This window comes from Barbus barbus, assembly GCF_936440315.1.
Source record: "Barbus barbus genome assembly, chromosome: 13".
Taxonomy (NCBI): domain Eukaryota; kingdom Metazoa; phylum Chordata; class Actinopteri; order Cypriniformes; family Cyprinidae; genus Barbus; species Barbus barbus.
This window is the reverse complement of record NC_136741.1, coordinates 29,507,338-29,525,926: the sequence shown is the minus strand read 5'-3', so window position 1 is coordinate 29,525,926 and position 18,589 is coordinate 29,507,338. Positions and strand designations below refer to the sequence as shown.

The following is an 18,589-nucleotide window of genomic DNA, read 5'->3' as shown; positions in this document are numbered from 1 at the left end:
AAATAGCTAAATTGTCAAAGTAAGCAAGCTGAACATAGAGGTAAAATGAAAGTTGCAAAATATTACTCGACAGTATTATCCAAAGATGCAAATTACTCAACTTTTTTTCACAAACAGCTGTTTTGAATGATTCATGCTATTCTTAACTGAATGTGATGAAACAAGAAACGTGTGCGTTTCCTACATAGGCATAGCTAACCAAAAAGTGCATGTGTGGATATTTTAAAATATTAGCAAATAGTTCAAAATGATTAGCCTACTTCACACATATTTATATACAATGGTGAAGGAAATTCTATGTCTAATTCTAGTTGGGTAGTAGGTTAATCATTTAAAAAGATGTGTGTATGTTTATATATGTATACAGTATATATAGGTATATGATAAAGCTATTCCTGCTCGCTTGTTGAATGATCTTAAGGAAATCTGATAAAGCTGCCGGTTGACCTTTGACCTGAGGGTGTGCTATAGGAGTAGAGATGGAGTGATGATACAGGGGAACCTGTATTAACCTGGAGTTTGCCATTTTTGGGAGGCGGGTGTGATGGGTGTGTGTGCATCCAGTTCCTCTCATATTGTTAAAGCATCCTGGCGCTGCCTAGTTGGAAGAAACGATGATGTAAAACCACAAAAACGGGGAGAAAAGGAAAAGGCCCGAGGAAGGAAGTGGCCCTCTCTTTTTCATGAATACACATGACAGAGGCCACACATGAGTCAGCAGAATAGGCAGGAACGGCGGAACAGGATCTCTGCAGGTCATTGTCAGAAAGAAACCACTTGAAAACCGCCCAATGTTACTCTGATTTCATATTCATCACGTGCATCCTCAATCAGAAAAAGTTTCAATGAATCCATGCTATTATTGCTCACACAGTTTTATAGACCAAACCAAATACCTAATATGGCTAAATATTAAACTGAATTTAACCTTACATTCATATTACAGTTATGAGTTGGAAGAGAAATTGAAATAAAAAATTAATTCATTAAAAATAAACTTAATGAAACAAAACTAGCTTAAATGGTAAATCGTTTATATTATTATTATTTAAAGTGTATTAAAATGTATAAAAAAATATTACCTTATTTATTTATTTGGTGTTTACAGTGAGCATGTTCTTTTGGACCTGTGTACCTTTTTTGGTTTTATTACCCCTCACTTTAAAAACTTCATTTATTTTACTGTTTTATTTATTTTTTACATAATTGTATAGTGTTTAATATTTAAGTTTGAAGGAAAAAAGTGCTTGTATAATGTTAACGTTCATTTAATAAAAATGTTCTTTTTTAGATTATTTTTTATTTATAGTAATATTGTTTTATTACTTAATAGCTAAATATTTGTATAATATTTAATATTTAGATTTCAACGAATGTGATGTTTTTCTTCTTATTTTTTTGTAGTTTTGTTATTATGTGCATGATTAAAGTTTAATATTTAGAATATTTAGAACGGTTCCTTACGTCACGTCATAGGCCTATCATTTGCATAAAGGAAAACACGCCCCCAGTGAGCTGGTAATAAAACCACGCCCCCTCCACCGAATCAATGAAACTTATGAAAGCGGCGCTTTGAAGTTGTTGCTCTGCCGCAAAGATAAAAGCGTCTCAGATGAAGAATGTGAGAAGATTCCGCCTGATCTCAAGTCTTTATGAACGGAGGAACACTCACGAAAGGCAACAGGCGACGTGGTAACAGCAATGATTTACATCGCAACCACAGGATGGAGTTATTTATCTGGGAATGAGTGTTATTTTTAATGTCAAAGGTGAGTTGTTTCCATGAAAAAGTTGTTTTAATTGTATTAAACTCTCACCAAGTGTTTAGCTTGTGTGTAACTAACATGGTACTACCACTATAGGGGAGCGCAGGGTAAGCTGTAACACACGTGGTTTAAATATTTCCACAAATGCTAGCATAACCAGATTTACAGTATTTACTAGTTACCATATCAACATTATATAGAGAAAAACGTGCGCCAAAATTCAATTTTTTACCATAGAACAATTATATTTCTGGCTTAAGTAGCTACATTTTTCATCTAATTTTTATTACTCATTTAAAACGAGACAAATCTGCTATTATTTTAATATATCCAATCTGTTATTTATCAGTTTAGATAATTTTTTAACGATGCTCTGTGGTGCTGATGAAATTCACACTATTTACTTTAATAAATGTTAATGAGAAACAGGTGAATAATGTTTAATGTTCAGACATTTTGACCAAAATCAGGTTATTTTTAATTCTTAAAAAACGCCATTATTTTATTTGAAATAAATAATTATTATATTTTATTTTTTTCATGAGATCACATAACATTTTAAGCTGTCATATGGTCACGTTACAACATGTTGTCACATTTCACTTCCAATTTTTGAGGGTAAATAAAGAAAAACGTATACACTGTAGCCTAATTATGAAACAAAGCAACATATTAGTTGTGAAACTACTGTGGATTAAAAAAAATACTCTGAACCCCATGTGATTTACACAATTTGAGAAAGTCAAACAGTGTTGCTTTGTGCCCGCTTTCCCCTATTCTTTGAAGTTGCATGTAAATACCGTGAATTTCAGTAGCATGGCATTTAAAATATTGTAGTTTTACAATTCATTGTTCAGATGCTGATCTTTAATAGCGCTGGAAATTGAATGGGATTGTCAGTCATGTTTTATTTAAACATCATCAAACACAGTTCAGTAGGAGAAACAGACATGTCAACAAAGAGTAAGAATATTAAGCTATAAGGTAATGTGGAGAGCCAAATGATATCTTATATAATGTCTTCTATCTGAGTAAGATCTGATGAGCAGGAGATTTAAGATAATCCTGTTACTGTATGAGATACAATTGATATCAAAGAATTTTGGTCATTTTTGCTTTTACTGTCTCATGGGTCAGTATAAGATCAATGTCAGATCAGGTCATTCTGCCTTCTGCTGGAATATCATCATACAATTCATAGAAAGACATATGATTGGAAAAATTTAGCTTTTATGTAAACAACGTTACAGCATTTAATATTTCTTTAAAACAGATTATTAGAGCTTCCTGCAAATATTTATGTGCATACTAAAATATTATTATTTATTATTACAATTAAATAATTATTTAATTTTATAATATTTTATATAATATTAAATTCAGTAAGTGGGGAATAACTGTAACACTGAGATATTTCCTATATAATTTTATAATATTAACTAACTTTGTTTCAAATAAATCTCACCTCCAAGTCATAATATTTTTATTAATTTATCTGGGAATTTTAATGTCAAAGGTTAGATATGTCATGTTTTTTCTTTCATGATTGTTGCTCTATGGATAATGTGAACAGGATGATGTTGGTTTTTAAGTGTTTTAAACACTTTTACTCTCCTAAAACGTTCCATGGCACATTGGTGCCACGATAACACTTGCATTTTTTATTTTATTATTATATAATTTTAGAATATTAACCAACTTTTGTTTCAAATAAGAACTTATCTCCAAGTAATAATATTTTTCAGGGAACGATAAGGTGAGTTATTTCCTCCAAGTCATGATATTGTTGATTTAAAACAGACTGTCGTATTATATTTGCTTCAGTAATTCTGTTTCCTCCGTGAACGACTTGTACCTTCTTGTTTCCTTTTTAAATGAACACTGATACCAGAAAGATATCAAATATCAAAATTATACTCCTAATGGATTGTAATACACAATGTGTGTTTTTTTTTTTAAATTTCGGCAGAAGTGAAAGCCTGTATTGTGAAAGACTGAAGTCATGGCTCACTGGATCCAGCTTCATTGGAGAATCTGGTTGTTGGTTCCACTGGCTCTGGACCATCTTGCTCTTGCTGAAGATCTGAAGCCCACCAGATGGCCTCTTTACCCTCAGAAGCCTCTGGTTCTGGTCTGGAACGCCCCGACAGAAGACTGCAGGCCTCGGCATAACGTCCACCTCCAGCTCGATCAGTTTCAGATCGTGGCCTCTCCGAATGAAGGCTTCATCAAGCAGAACCTCACCATGTTCTACAAAGACCGCCTGGGCCTGTATCCGCACTTTCAGGACGGAGTGGCCGTCAACGGTGGACTACCACAGCTCGCCAGTCTCACGCACCACCGAGAGAAGATGCCGGAGGGGATCGCGAAGTACATTCGGGACCCATCTACGCAAGGCCTGGCTGTGATCGACTGGGAGGAATGGCGTCCGATTTGGATACGGAATTGGGACACCAAAGCCATTTACAAGAGCCAGTCGCAGCTCTTAGTGGCCCAGAAAAACACAGGCTGGACTCAAACCCAGATAAAGAAAGTAGCCCAGCAGGAGTTCGAGCTGTCCAGCCGTATATTCATGCTGGAGACGTTACGGCTGGCCAAAAGCTTGCGTCCAAACCAGCTTTGGGGCTTCTACCTCTTTCCTGACTGCTATAACCATGACTATCTTCGCAGTCTGGAGAACTACACGGGACGCTGCCCGGATGTGGAGGTGGCCAGGAACGACCAGCTGAAGTGGCTGTGGACTGAAAGCACAGCTCTGTTTCCATCCATATACATGAAGTCCGTGTTGCGTTCGACATCCTCCGCTCGCCAGTTCGTCCGAAACCGGGTGAAGGAGGGAATGAGATTGGCATCGGTTGGAGAGGGATTGGCACGTCCTGTTTTTGTCTACAGCCGCCCTACGTATGACAATGAGCTGGAACTGCTGACAGAGGTGGGTTTGTAGAAATGCACTTGATTTGCAGTGACAAAAAACACAATTTTAACTTACTGGCATTTAGCTAAGCTTTGCCCCCTTTACTTATAGTTGGTAAATCAGACAAGCTTTAAAGATTTTTCCATTTGCTCTTCATTTAATCCCATTCCTGTGTGATTGTAGAACCACTAAAAATTTAATCTTAATATTATACTAATAATTCGAGTCAATGTGAAAATGAAAGAACATTAAATTAGTAATGTTAATTTTTGATTTCTGTTTTTGCAGATTAAAATATCATTGCAGATTAAAGTTTAAACTGATTGTATCTTGTTTATGCTATGGCCTTTAATAATCTGAATCAATAACAAATTAACTAACATTGAATTAGTAATTTCACATTTATAAATGCATTCATTTAGCTAAATGTATTACTTTTATGCAATCATTATTTATTTAAAATATTATAAATATTTAATTGTGACCCTGGACCACAAAACCAGTCATAAGGGTAAATTTTTCAAAATTGGGATTAATACATCATCTGAACGCTGAATAAATAAGCTTTCCATTGATTTATGGTTTGTTAGGATCTGACAATATTTGGCTGAGATACAACTATCTGAAAATCTGGAATCTGAGGGTGCAAAAAAATCTAAATATTGAGAAAATCACCTTTAAAGTTGTTCAAATGAAGTTCTTAGCAATGCATATTACTAATCAAAAATTAAGTTTTGATATATTTACGGTAGGAAATTCACAAAATATCTTCATGGAACATGATCTTTACTTAATATCCTAATGATTTTTGGCATGAAAGAAAAATCTATTATTTTGACCCATACAATGTATTTTTGTCTATTGCTACAAATATACCCGTGCTACTTAAGACTTAAGTATTTCATTTTTTTTTTTGATGTTCAGAGATTTGTAAAAGTGTATGGGAACCATATTTTACCATAGTTTTGGATCATTTCTGTGAACGTCCATTTAAAACTATCTAAAGACACAGATTCTCCATAGATTTATTGCAAAAGCTTGTCTGATAGTATTGTGGATGGCAATGTTTGCTAAGGTAGCAGAGCCTTGTAACATTTGTGAGGCAGCGCTCAGCAAATAGACAATAAAATATATGTAAATCACTCCATATGACCTGCAGCTAAACTCTGACATGTAACAGAATGTGTGGAAATGAAGGTTGACCTTAAAGGACCAAATATTCCATTCAGCTGTCAGTGACTCTCCAGTCTGTTTGTTCAAAGGCCAGAGACGTCTGCAAATAAGTCTTCTATTGTGTACATTAGAGAGGTTCACATGCATAACTGTGTTTTTGTCCCCATAAAGATCTTCAGGTTTCATGCCGCAATTTTTTTTTTTAAATTTAAACATCTTTAGAACAAGATATATTGATAAAGATTTTAAGTTTATAGAACCTAAAGATGAACTTTATTGCTATAGGACAGTGTAGAGGAGACAGGAAGTGAAGTGGGGGAGAGAGAGGACGGGAAAGGTCCTTGAGCCGGGATTCGAACTCACTTTCACACATTCGCACTGCCCACTAGACTATCTGCACCTTTTTTTGTACAAATACTTTCTTCTATCCAAGCTCTAACTACATGATTCATCTAGAAATGAGACTCTGTCTCTAAATTCTATTGTATTCATCTAAAAATGACTCTTTCATAACATTGCTGTGTTTATTCAACACAGTGAAGATTTTACTGATTGCTATTTTTGTAAAGCAATTTTGCAATTTTAGTGAAGATTAAAGCGAGTGTATTGTGTTTATGGTCTTTGTGTGGTTTATCACAAAACTTTTCCTTACATAATCATCGGTGGCCTGTTGCATGAAGCTAGCTGAACAAAAGGTTTAGAGTTGACGGCACAATTGACTTTTTTTGCTTTTCTTTATTAAAAACGTAATGAATTTAAATGCATTTACAAGGCAGGAATAAACACTTTTGCTGCAGCAAAAGTTTAAGGCAGCAGAAAAAAAATATGTGGGAATCAACTGAATTTATTTACATATAGTTTCACACAGAGCTCAAAAGGAAAACAGACATTTATTCATTTTAAAAGTTGGATATATTAAAGCTTATCTATATGATATATATTTAATTTAATTTAAATGTGAAGCTTAAAATTGATTGCCATTTCAAGTAAAATTTATTATATGAATTATAAACAATTATAATTAATATAATATAGATATAATAAGTAGTCGCAAAATTCGGGCAATTTCGTCTCTAAAATTCTTCGACTGTAAACTGCTTTAATTTGGAGCGAGAGATACAGGGGAGTGGCTTCAGTGCATCAGATATATGTCACTTTGCTCACAGCTAATTGGTCCAGTTTGGGTTTGCGATCTCTAAACCAGAATAAAGCCTGCTCAGGAGCAGGGTAGCTGTGCAGCTTAAGATACCATGGTGACGAAACCCGCTCAAAACCAACCCACCTTCATGAGCCCGAAAACACAGAGTTTGCTCAAACTAAATGCAAACTTACCTGGGTAAAAACTGAAAGTGGCTTTGTGCAACAGGCCTTTGCTCTTTATCTTTGTTTGTGTGTGTGTGTGTGTGTGTGCATGTTTATGTGGTTTATGAGGACACAAATTTGTATAATGACATGGGTATGACAGAGGTATTACAATATGAAGGTGGTTTATGAGGACACTGCCTATGTCCCCATAATTCAAAAGGCTTAAAAAACATACTAAAAGGTGTTTTTTTTGAAAATCTAAAAATGCACAAAGTCTCCTGTGAGGGCTAAGTTTAGGTGTAGGGTTGGTGTAGGGCAATAGCACACACAGTTTGTTCAGTATAAAAACCATTACGCCTATGGAGAGTCCCCATAAACCACAAAAACCAACGTGTGTGTGTGTGTGTGTTTGTTTTTATATTCCGGTTGGGGACTTAAACCTGAATACACACAGACTCATGGGGACTTGTGTCACGGTGGGGACCTAAATTGAGGTCCCCACGGGTAAACAAGCTTATAAATCACACAGAATGAAGTTTTTTGAAAATCTAAAAATGCAAAATGTCTCCTGTGAGGGCTAAGTTTAGGTGTAGGGCAATCGAATATACGGTCTGTACAGTAGAAAAACATTACGCCTATGGAAGTCCCCACAAGGATAGCGAAACAAATCTGTGTGTGTGTGTGTGTGTGTGTGTGTGCGTAGGGGAACAGGAAGGGTGCTGGTCATACTTACAGGGCCACCACCCACTACATCACACAAGCTGATTTCCTACTTTATCACCGTTTAACTTGCTGTTACAAAAAATTCCCATTCAATATGTGTGACCTTAACACACAGCTTTCAAAATGAGCTAAATTAACTTTTTGTTTTTTGTTAAAAAATTGTTTCAAAAATCAAGAACCTATCACTGATTCCTTTATTTGTGTCTGCAGATGGATTTGGTGTCCACCATTGGAGAAAGTGTGGCTCTGGGTGCAGCCGGTATCGTTTTCTGGGGTGAAGCTGCTTATGCCAGCAACAATGTAAAGCACTCACACACACTTGTTAAGGGGTTTCTATTGATGCTGGTTCTAATAATAATAATATTTCTTTTTGTTAATGGTGCTTCTATTGATCATATTAACCATATAAGGCCCACTGTATCATATATGATACTGCATCATATTTGATACACAAATTTCTAAGGCCTCTAGTTTAAATGATCAGCCTGATCAAAACTTTGCTGAATAACCTGTTATACACAATCTAGTACATGGTGCCTGATTTATAGTTTATACTTTTTGGAGCAATTTTTTAGTTTAATTGTACAAACATCCACTTTCAGCGGATGGTTCATGTGAAATCTTTATGAATTTTTATAAAGTAAATGCAAGAATGACTTGTATGTTGTTCTTACTAATTTCAAGATGAACATTTACTGGACTGAAGCAACTTATTTACTTGATTATCCGTACATCATTTTCTATATCAATCATGTTAAAATGTAAGTATCAAAGATGATCATCAGGCAAGTTTATTTGTTCATCTATCAATCATTGTATTGCACTGCAATATGTTTTAAAACCCCAGAGCTTTGATCATAAAACTATGCATTTAAATATCATCTTACTTAGACATATTTTTGGGCGATATTAAGTGACAAATTATATTTATAGCCTATGCATTCTATGTAAGTATCTGCTATACTGTAATAACAATTTCACTGATTTACTTAATAAGCTATCAAAAATGTAATCTTAGTTTTTGACCGTATAAATAACAATGTATTTTTTGACTTATTTCAGGTCAGGCATTTAAAAAACACCTAAACACCTTAGAAACAGCATAATAAAATACTAAAGTGCCTACAACACTCTAGCAACTGTGTGCCATCCACTTACAATTTCTTCAATAAATGTAAAACTCTAGTTTTTACTTGACATATTTTCCTTCTCTTTATCTGTTTCATCATTCAGGCCATTTGTTCCAGTTTGAACCAGTACTTGCGGGGTCCACTGGGCCGTTACCTCCTCAACGTCTCCACAGCAGCCGAGCAGTGCAGTCGCTTCCTATGCAGTTCCCACGGCCGCTGTCTGCGCAGACATCCGAACACGGACACATATCTGCATCTTGACCCACAGACGCACACGATAGTAGGCCAGGGGAGCGAACTGCGCGTGAAGGGAGACGCGAGCGTGGAAGAGCAGCGGCGGATGAGCGAAGACTTCCAGTGCCAGTGTTTTAGTGGGTATCAGGGCAAGAGGTGTGATCTCGAGGACCCTCTTCAGCAGCGAGGAGATGGACATGCACTGAAAGCATTATGGATTTACCTTCTCACTCCATTGCTGCTGCATTTCCTGACCTGAGCACACGCCATAGACACTTGAACTCGTTTTCTTGCTTATGAAATGTTTGGCTGGTCAGTGCACTCCAAATGCTGTTGTGAAAAGGTCCTTCGCTTTCATGAAGTCATGTGGGTGAGCTTGAAATCAAAATTTATATGCATAAACACAGGAAACTCAGAGTTCCTTGGAGTTTAAATAAGCACTTTTGTTTGTTGACACATGTTGCTCACACAACATTTGAGCCAGATGTAGGATATTGTGCAACAGGGAAATCTAATGATTTATGACTAACTAATGAGTGGATTCATATTATTCATATTACCAAATATTACCTTTCATGCAGTGTGTCATGTAGCAGTATGTGAACATAAACTTTCTGCAAAGTTGTGATGCCGAAAGTGCATGATATATAAAGTTATTGTCTATCAAAAAAAAAAAAGAGCCGGCTCGCAATCGCCTAAACGAGTCGTTAGGAATTCGAATCTTATTCTGTTACGGCTGTACGTCACAAATTAACACATCTGCATAATGTCCGCCCATAGCCTGTCATACACAAAGGACTGCGCCATCTGACCAATCACAGCAGCGAGGGCTCACGGAAAGGAGGGGTTTAGAGAGACTGATTCTTTGAACTGCTTCGCACGAGTCGTTTAGAAATCATTTAGAAATGAGGTCAAATTAAAGATATTTTTTTGAAAAAACTAAATAGTTTTTTGACCTTGGATGCATGTAAACCTGTTTTAGGAGTCTCATAAAACAATATTAGCAACCTTAAAAATGGCATAATAGGGGCACTTTAAAGGAACAGTTCAGCCTAAAATGAAAATTCTGTCATTATTTACTCAATATTACATGCTTTATATTTAAGTGTTTTCCTGAATGACTTCAGAAGACTTGGAATATAGTACATGAGCTGTGTGAACCACTTTTAATAGTTGTTCAAGGAATAGTTCACACAAAAATGAAAATGTGCTTACTGTCAGGCCATCCAAGATGTAGATGAATTTGAATTTGTTTCCTTACCAGAGCAGATTTGGAGAAATGTAGTATTTCATCACTTGCTCACCAAAGGATCCTCTGCAGTGAATGGGTGCCGTCAGAATGAGAGTCTGATAAAAACATCACAATAATCAACAACACTCCAGTCCATCAATTAACATCTTGTGAAGCCAAAAGCTGCATGTTTGTAAGAAACAAATCAGTCACTAAGGTGTTTTAACTTTGAACCGTGCTTCTTTTCATCTATGCATGTTTCTCTCCTGATTCAGGACTTGTATTTTAGCCAGAAGCAACAATTTGAAGTTCCAACAAATCCATCAAGATATTTTTTTTTTATCAAAAACTAACTTGTTTAAAGATTCTGGATTATTTACACTACTTGTAAATGATTTTTTTATCAGCTGTTTGGACTCTCATTCTGACGGCACCCATCCATTAATGAATAAGTGATACATTTCTTAAAATCTGTGAAGAAACAAATTCATCTGCATCTTGGATGGCCTGAGGGCGAGTACATTTAAAGCTAATTTCATTTTTGGGTGAACTATTCCTTTAAGATGAGACTACTAGTGCTGGAAATGTGGATGCATGTCATGCAATGTCGCTTATGCTGGCTGACCTGAGTTTGAATCTGGCTTGTGTGTCATTTCCTGATCACAATCCCCATTTCCCATCCTGTCCTGTTCTATAAAGGCAAACCCCCCTAAAAAATAACTAAAGAAGATACTACTAAAGAAATGACGGTTATTTATATCCTGTTATTTAAAAGTATTTGGCAACTTTCCTCTAACTTATCCTCTTTATTACTGTTTTGTGGACTAATTTAACTGTTGCCAAATCAGCATATATTTTTATGCACATGTTTTGCTTCGTTCAGCATCTCTATCAGTGTTGTAACGGTGATTGTTATGTTATGAGACAGCGCTTATATTCATATGTGAAAAAGGCACTGTGAGAGAAGCATTTGCATTATATCTTTAAATTGCCAACACATTTATGACATTATTGTGAATGAGATTTTCTGAAATTGTGATGCATAGAGAAATCATTTTATGTTTGACTGAAATGATTTCTGCATTTGATTAAAAAAATTGACTGGTAAATATTGTGCATTTATTTAATTAATTCATTTTTGTTGATTTCTTTTCACATTTTGTCCAGTAACCATTCAGTGTTTCTCAGTTACTGTAAGTTTTTCTGAAGAAAAAGGAACTAACTATATGGAGGATACATATGAGACTACAAACCTCGGCTTTGCTCAGCACAAGGACCAGCCCAAATTACAGGGTTTACAAACCAAGAAGTTATATTTGTTGCTTTTAACTCTGTGAGCTTTTACTCAAAATAGAATCGGAAGCAATATGAAATACGGTGTTTGTTAATCTTTAATCACTCTAGAAATGACTTCAGATGCTTTGCATGCAGCTGCAGAGTTTTATGGTGTTGCCCCAAAATCTAACTTTCTGTTCCTTTCTGTTAATTTTAGCTCTTGGCACATAAAAGGTTTCAAGAAAAGAGATCTGAAAATCGTCTTGTTTTTGAGAACTAAAGTTATCATTTTGAAATATTGTTACCCACATGACCATAAATGACAAGCCATCTACATGGAAAGCAAATTTCCTTTAAACAATGACATTTAGAGCAGTTTTTCAATAAAAAGGTACAATAGGTTATACTATTGTAGAGTAATAATTTGATATAGGCCTATACCATGGCACTAAATGATTACCATATTGATGTGGCATGGCATTTACGATGATATATAACCAAACATTTGTGCAACACATATGATATTGCTGTGGTCTAGTAAGTCGTCATTTTAAATAAGTGCTTTAAAGTTTGCATTTTGTTGAGTCTTATCCTATAAAAGACAATAAAATGGTATAGGCCTAACTCTTTCTTACCTGAAATAGGCTTATGTAAGAAATATGTGATGAATGACCTAGAAATCAAGTTTATAAAACATAAACAAAACAAAAAAGTATGGGCCAATCTGATACACTACTGTACTAACATGTTTTTTAAGCATTTATTTTTTTATTGAATGTCAGTTATATGAACATAACAGCAGTCATTCCAACATATTGTATAGAAAAATATTAAACAGACTACAATATGGAAAATATGAGAACATGCAAGAAATAAAATAATTAACAATAATAATAATAATAATAAAAAGGTATGAGACAATCATACAAATAGCGTAATAAAGATTCACATATAGACCTAGTGCGTTTTGCTTTACTATTTTTCAACCCAAGTAGTAACTCAATATAATGTTTCATATCTACCTGAAATAATAAATTGGGTTTTCCTTTAGCCCATTTCTGTTTATGTATATGGTACTTCCCCATAATCAAACAAATATTAACAATTTGGTGGTAATCTTTCTCTATTAAAATAGAAAAATACATCTTTCTCAGAAAAATAAACTTTCATGCGTAAATATTTACAAAGAAGGCCTTCCAAATCCATCCAAAACATTTTACTATACATTTATATATATATATATATTTATTTATTTTATTTATTATAATTTTTTTTTTATTGAATGCCTGAAAAAAACAAACAACAACAATTGTCATCGTCAAAACACATCAAGCGCTCCGGGACACCCAGTCCAAAGCAAGTGCCAAGTCCTTCCATAAAGTCAATGTTCTTATGGCTTTCAAATTTGTAGAGAACTCAATAGAATTAAAATATATTAATTTGTACGGACTGACTTACACGCGTCACGTGTTTAGACCCCGCCCCCTCTTTCCTATTGGCTAGACAGGAGACGTTCTGCTTTTAACAAGAGAGAGAGTCACGAGTAAAGCTGAAACATTTGTTGTTTCGTGAGTGATTCTTAAAGATTTACTGGATCAGTAAGTATGATTTATTTTTAGATGATATGAACACTTGTATTTCCTCACATAAACAGCGTGAGTTGTGTCTACATTGTCGGTTTTCTTGCGTAAAGTCACAGTTCCTCTTTTTAACACATCCGAAATATAAACAACAAAGTGCATTTCACTATAATTCTTCTAATAATCATAAACATCTAAACTTATTTTGTCAGATCTTGTGTGTATTTAAATTCACATTTTGTGTAAAAATTACCATAACATAAAAGTACCATGGTAATACCATGTTTTGTGGCTGTGGTACACTTCCTTTACTAAAAAGTACTGATATTAATACTATGGTGCTTTGAAATCATGATACAAGGTAAAAGTGTCTTGTTTCGAGTCTTATGTTTTTATTTGGATACTTTGTACTATATAACAGCATTCATATATCATGACATTAATATGATACTCTCAGATACTTCAAAGGATATTATGAAAATACCACGGTATTACTATGGTAACATGTCCAAAATGTTAAATAATAATGTTCGTAATTTTCACTTTGTAAGTATCTCTACCTGCCTCTGTTTCACAGTGAAATGAAAAATCGTGTACATTATAAAGTACGTTTCAGGGGAAAGGTCTGCACACCACACACACACTTAATGTAGTGCTTCCTGAAGTGGATGATTATTATGGATAATGAGTTGTTCAGGATAAAGTATACCTTTGTTCAAAAAATTACCTCTCATCATTGAAATTAGACTGTAGCTCGGCTTCATTTCCATTTAAATTGCCTCTGCTCATGTGACATCAGATGTGGAGCTGGATGCTAAATGCTCTGCGTTCCCCTCGTTGCAGGTCCAAAGTGTCACCTTTTCCAGGGATGGACGGGTTTGGACGTGGGACGTGTCCTCTGGCGGTGTTCGCCATCTGTTTTGCATCTGTTCTGGGCCGTCCATCCTCCTTTCTCACCCATCTCCCGTTTTTTTCCGTATGGAATGCGCCAACAGAGCGATGCACGTCTCGATTTGGTGTCGAGCTGGATTTGAGTGTCTTTGACATCGTGCACAACCGTGACCAGGCCTTCATGGGAGAAAACATCACTATCTTCTACTCTCACAAGTTGGGAGAGTATCCTTACTATGGTGTTGGTGGTGAACCAGTATATGGAGGCGTTCCTCAAAACGCCAGCCTGGACCAGCACCTCTGGAAGGCCGACAACGACCTGAGGACTGACATCCCAGATTTGGGATTTCACGGGCTTGCTGTCATCGACTGGGAAAAGTGGAGGCCGCTGTGGGAACGTAACTGGGACACTAAGGAAATCTACTGGAATGGCTCCAGGGCTTTAGTGAAAGCCAAACATCGTTCTTGGAAGCCAGATCAGATAGAAAAGGAAGCGGTGAGGGAATTCGAGGACGCTTCACGGGCCTTCATGGAGGAGACGTTAAAACTGGGACGTAGAGAGCGTCCTGGAGGCTTATGGGGGTTTTATGGCTTCCCCTGCTGCTATAATTATCAGTACAAGAAGAACGAGACGTACACAGGTGAGTGTCCTGCTCTGGAGATGAAGAGGAATGATAAACTGGCCTGGCTGTGGAACGTCAGCTCGGCCTTGTACCCTGATATCTATCTGGATCTTGGGCTCCGGGGCCGCGGTCGGGATATCTTGCTGTACAGCCACCATCGAATCCTGGAGGCCCTGAGGGTGAGGGAACAGACCACCCATCGGCCTCCATCTGTCTTCCCCTACACCAGAATCACCTACACCTACTCCATGGAGTTTCTCTCACAGGTCAGCACAGAGAAAAGACCCGCTCAATTTCTTACCCTTTATTACCCGCTTAACAAAGTGTTCTAGACCTCAGTCAGTGTAGCGCCAGGGTTAGTATAGTTAACTATATAGTCAGTGTAGCGCCAGGGTTAGTATAGTTAACTATATAGTCAGTGTAGCGCCAGGGTTAGTATAGTTAACTATATAGTCAGTGTAGCGCCAGGGTTAGTATAGTTAACTATAATATTAAAATTGAAATCATAAAAAACATTTTGTTACTAGAAATAAAATAAAAAACTTTTCTTTTTAAAAAATGTTGGTTTCCAAGGCAGCATTTCTCAATTTCATTTAGTTTAACTTGATGTATTAAATAACCTAAACTGAAAAAAAATAAAAAATCATTTATAATAAATAAATAATTTTATATATTAAAAAAAGAAATTGTCAGAAACTACTTAAAATGACAAAACACACCATAAAATTCCCAAAAATATAAAAAATGTAATACATAAAATATTATAAAATATAAAGAAAAACATTCAAATATTAATAAAAGCTATGATAGTATCTCAATGATACTGAAATAACATTGGGTAGTAAAAATATATGAAAATGTAATTTTGAATGAAAATTAGCCTTAAATTCAATTTGTCGTCTAACCTGACTATCTAAGGTCTATAATATTTTGATATTCAAGTGTTTCACATGTTTAATGATTATGATCTACCTTGCAATAAAACAGGCCTGTTCACACCAAGAAGGATAACTATATTATCAATTATATTGTTCTGTTTATTATAAACACGTGCAGTTTGGTCACATGCTGCTATAAATGCTTCTCTGATTCTGAATTCTGATTGGCTTTATCTATCGTTATAGTTATCGACTTTGTTGTGGACTGGCCTAAATGCTAAATATAGTTGATCTATGTATCAAGGTTTAAAATATGTAATTTAACGAAACAGGTTTGTGTCACTCATATGTGTTTTCAGGAGGACTTGGTGCACACTATCGGTGAGAGTGTCGCTCTCGGAGCTGCTGGTGTCGTGCTGTGGGGAGATGGAAACTACTCTCAAACGAAGGTTATTATTACACAAATGCACTCGTACACTTCTGATAATTGTATATTAGTGGTTGGCTAGAAAGCTGGACTGCATTATGCATTGACAAGCTGTTTTCAGATCTGAAAAAATGACTCATTCTCACATGAACACATAAAAGCGGTTACACAAGCACATATCTTTTTACTGTATGCAAAATAATTCTAGTTCAGTTAACTCTGACCTCCAAGTTCACTTAGTCTGACCAATAAAGGATGGAATTGTCACAGATTCATGTCCTTTTTTTAAAATAGAAAACCTGAAATAAAATAAAATGTAAATATATGATGAATAACTTAAACCACTTGAATTAAATATATTTTTAACTCAAATATTTATATTGGACTTCTAAAATTATTAAAACTGAAACAAACTGAAAGAAGCTAAAACAAAATAGAAATATTAGGAAAAAAAATAGTAAAAATGACAAAAGCATGTAACAAAACTACTAGAACTTAAATTAAAAGTAAAACTGTTGATATAAAAATAAAAACTAATTCACAATATTAAAAAATACTATGATAATATGACTAAAATAACACTAAAAAAAACTTCAGTTAAACAGAAAATCTAAATGCTTTGCAGTGTTATAAGATCATTTATAGAATTGATTTATATTTATTATAAAGAAAATAGATATTTGCTAATTGATTTATATCTGATAAATATTTAAATTGTTTCAGAAATCTATGATATCTAGACATTGGAATGAATAATTATAAAAAATCATAATTATTTAGTCATTTTTAAATTCATATCAAGTGCAAATTTTCAGCATTCAAATGCACCAATATATTTTTCAAAACATTAAATTATTTTGGGAAATCCTATGGTGTAACATACTCCATCTAAAGCTATTTTAAAAAGCATTTCGTTTTTATTATGCTTGACCGTATATTAAAAAGAGATTTAAATAAATTATTAATTAAATAATTAAATGACATTATTAGAATTGAAATAATTAAATATAAATAAATGATTATTTGTAATGAACTAGTGAAAGAATTAAAAATAAAATGAAAAACAGACCAATTGCCATACCTAGGATACATGCTTTCTTCTCTTATAAATGTATATCATTTTTAACTTCCACATATAAATTGTATACATAAACCACATATATTTGCACACATAAACGCAACAAATGGCCTTGGCTTGTCTCCTCTGTGCAGAAGGCCTGTGTAGCGGTTCGGGACTACCTGGACGACACGCTTGGCCGCTACATTGTGAACGTGACGGAGGCGGCGTTTCTCTGCAGCCAGACCGTGTGCTCGTCCAAGGGCCGGTGTATCAGGAGAGACCCGAGCGGCACGGCCTACCTGCATCTGGACCCAGCCGAATGGTCCATCGTTCCCAGAACTAAGCTGCCCGGGCCCGTTAGCAGGGGTCCGTCTTATGTAGCCCACAGGAGGTTCAGGACGGTTGAAGGAGAAACAAGTGGATTCACAGCCAGCTTTAGGTGTGAGTGTTTCCCAGGCTGGGAAGGAGAACAGTGTCAGAAACCAGTGCCTGTAGAGCTGTTTATATGACAGAAATGACTAGAAGACTGTGGAGGATAAAGCTCAGGGCAGGTCACCTGAAGCTGAACAACACATTACCATTGTGGACTTGACTTTACAGGGTGTTTGTGGCTTTAACAAATGTACTTGAAGTCATTTTAGATAAAGTGTCTACTAAATGACTATGTGCTTCCATGCTTGCTAGCTAAACTTTATAAAATATGATTGAAAAAAAATCGATGCAGTTTAATTTTGAGTGTTTGTTTACATCAGACATGAGCAAAACCCTGAGAATGCAAATGAATGTTGATTTAATTAATATTATTAATCAAATTTATTCGTAGCCAGCATCAAAAATCAAATCATTGAAATCCCATGGAATATATGGAATAAACTATTTTGACAAATTGTGTACTTTTTTTTTCTTTCTTGTTTTCCATTATGATTGCATTTTTATACAGTTTTCTGCCTAAAAATGTCTGTTCTACAAACAGTTATGCATGCATGGTTAAGAATGATTTAATTTACTGTAAAATACCCAAGCAGAAAAGCCTGTGAGGCTGAAACGATAGTGTTAAAATCAGGTTTTATTGTTTTGGTTTTGGTAATGAATAAAGAAATGCCACATCAGAGTCGCGTTGTTGCCTTTCACACTCTGCAAGCATCTTTCAGATCAGCTATATCTGACTGACACCATCTTTGTAGTGTAAAATTTTATCAGTCAAGCTGATAAAATGATGTTTTGTGGCTTTTATTCCATGTCTGTTGGATTTGGGCTCATTTAAAAGCTATAATACTCCTAAATTTAACAAAAATCAATGTTTAGCAGATATATGCGTTTAAATTAGCATATATCTCTTTAGCATTTAAAATACACCGTCTTTCTTTCCTGGGAAAACA

At 35.2% G+C, this 18,589-nt stretch overlaps 1 protein-coding gene across 1 annotated transcript; it reads left to right on the top strand.

The window, feature by feature from the left end:
* Positions 1-1,551: 1,551 nt before the first annotated feature.
* Positions 1,552-18,320, top strand: LOC306879693 (uncharacterized protein). Its single transcript, XM_079432837.1, has 7 exons — positions 1,552-1,769; positions 3,736-4,698; positions 8,092-8,181; positions 9,115-9,488; positions 14,175-15,111; positions 16,083-16,172; positions 17,363-18,320. The coding sequence occupies exons 2-7, from the start codon at positions 3,769-3,771 to the stop codon at positions 17,717-17,719; spliced, it is 2,778 nt and encodes a 925-aa protein (XP_079288963.1). The 5' UTR covers positions 1,552-1,769; positions 3,736-3,768; the 3' UTR covers positions 17,720-18,320.
* Positions 18,321-18,589: the final 269 nt, after the last annotated feature.

Coding starts and splice junctions, on each gene's coding strand:
- LOC306879693 (XM_079432837.1), top strand. CDS start 3,769: ATGGCTCACTGGATCCAGCTTCATTGGAGAATCTGGTTGTTGGTTCCA. Junction 4,699..8,091: donor AGCTGGAACTGCTGACAGAG/GTGGGTTTGTAG, acceptor TTGTGTCTGCAG/ATGGATTTGGTGTCCACCAT. Junction 15,112..16,082: donor CCATGGAGTTTCTCTCACAG/GTCAGCACAGAG, acceptor ATGTGTTTTCAG/GAGGACTTGGTGCACACTAT.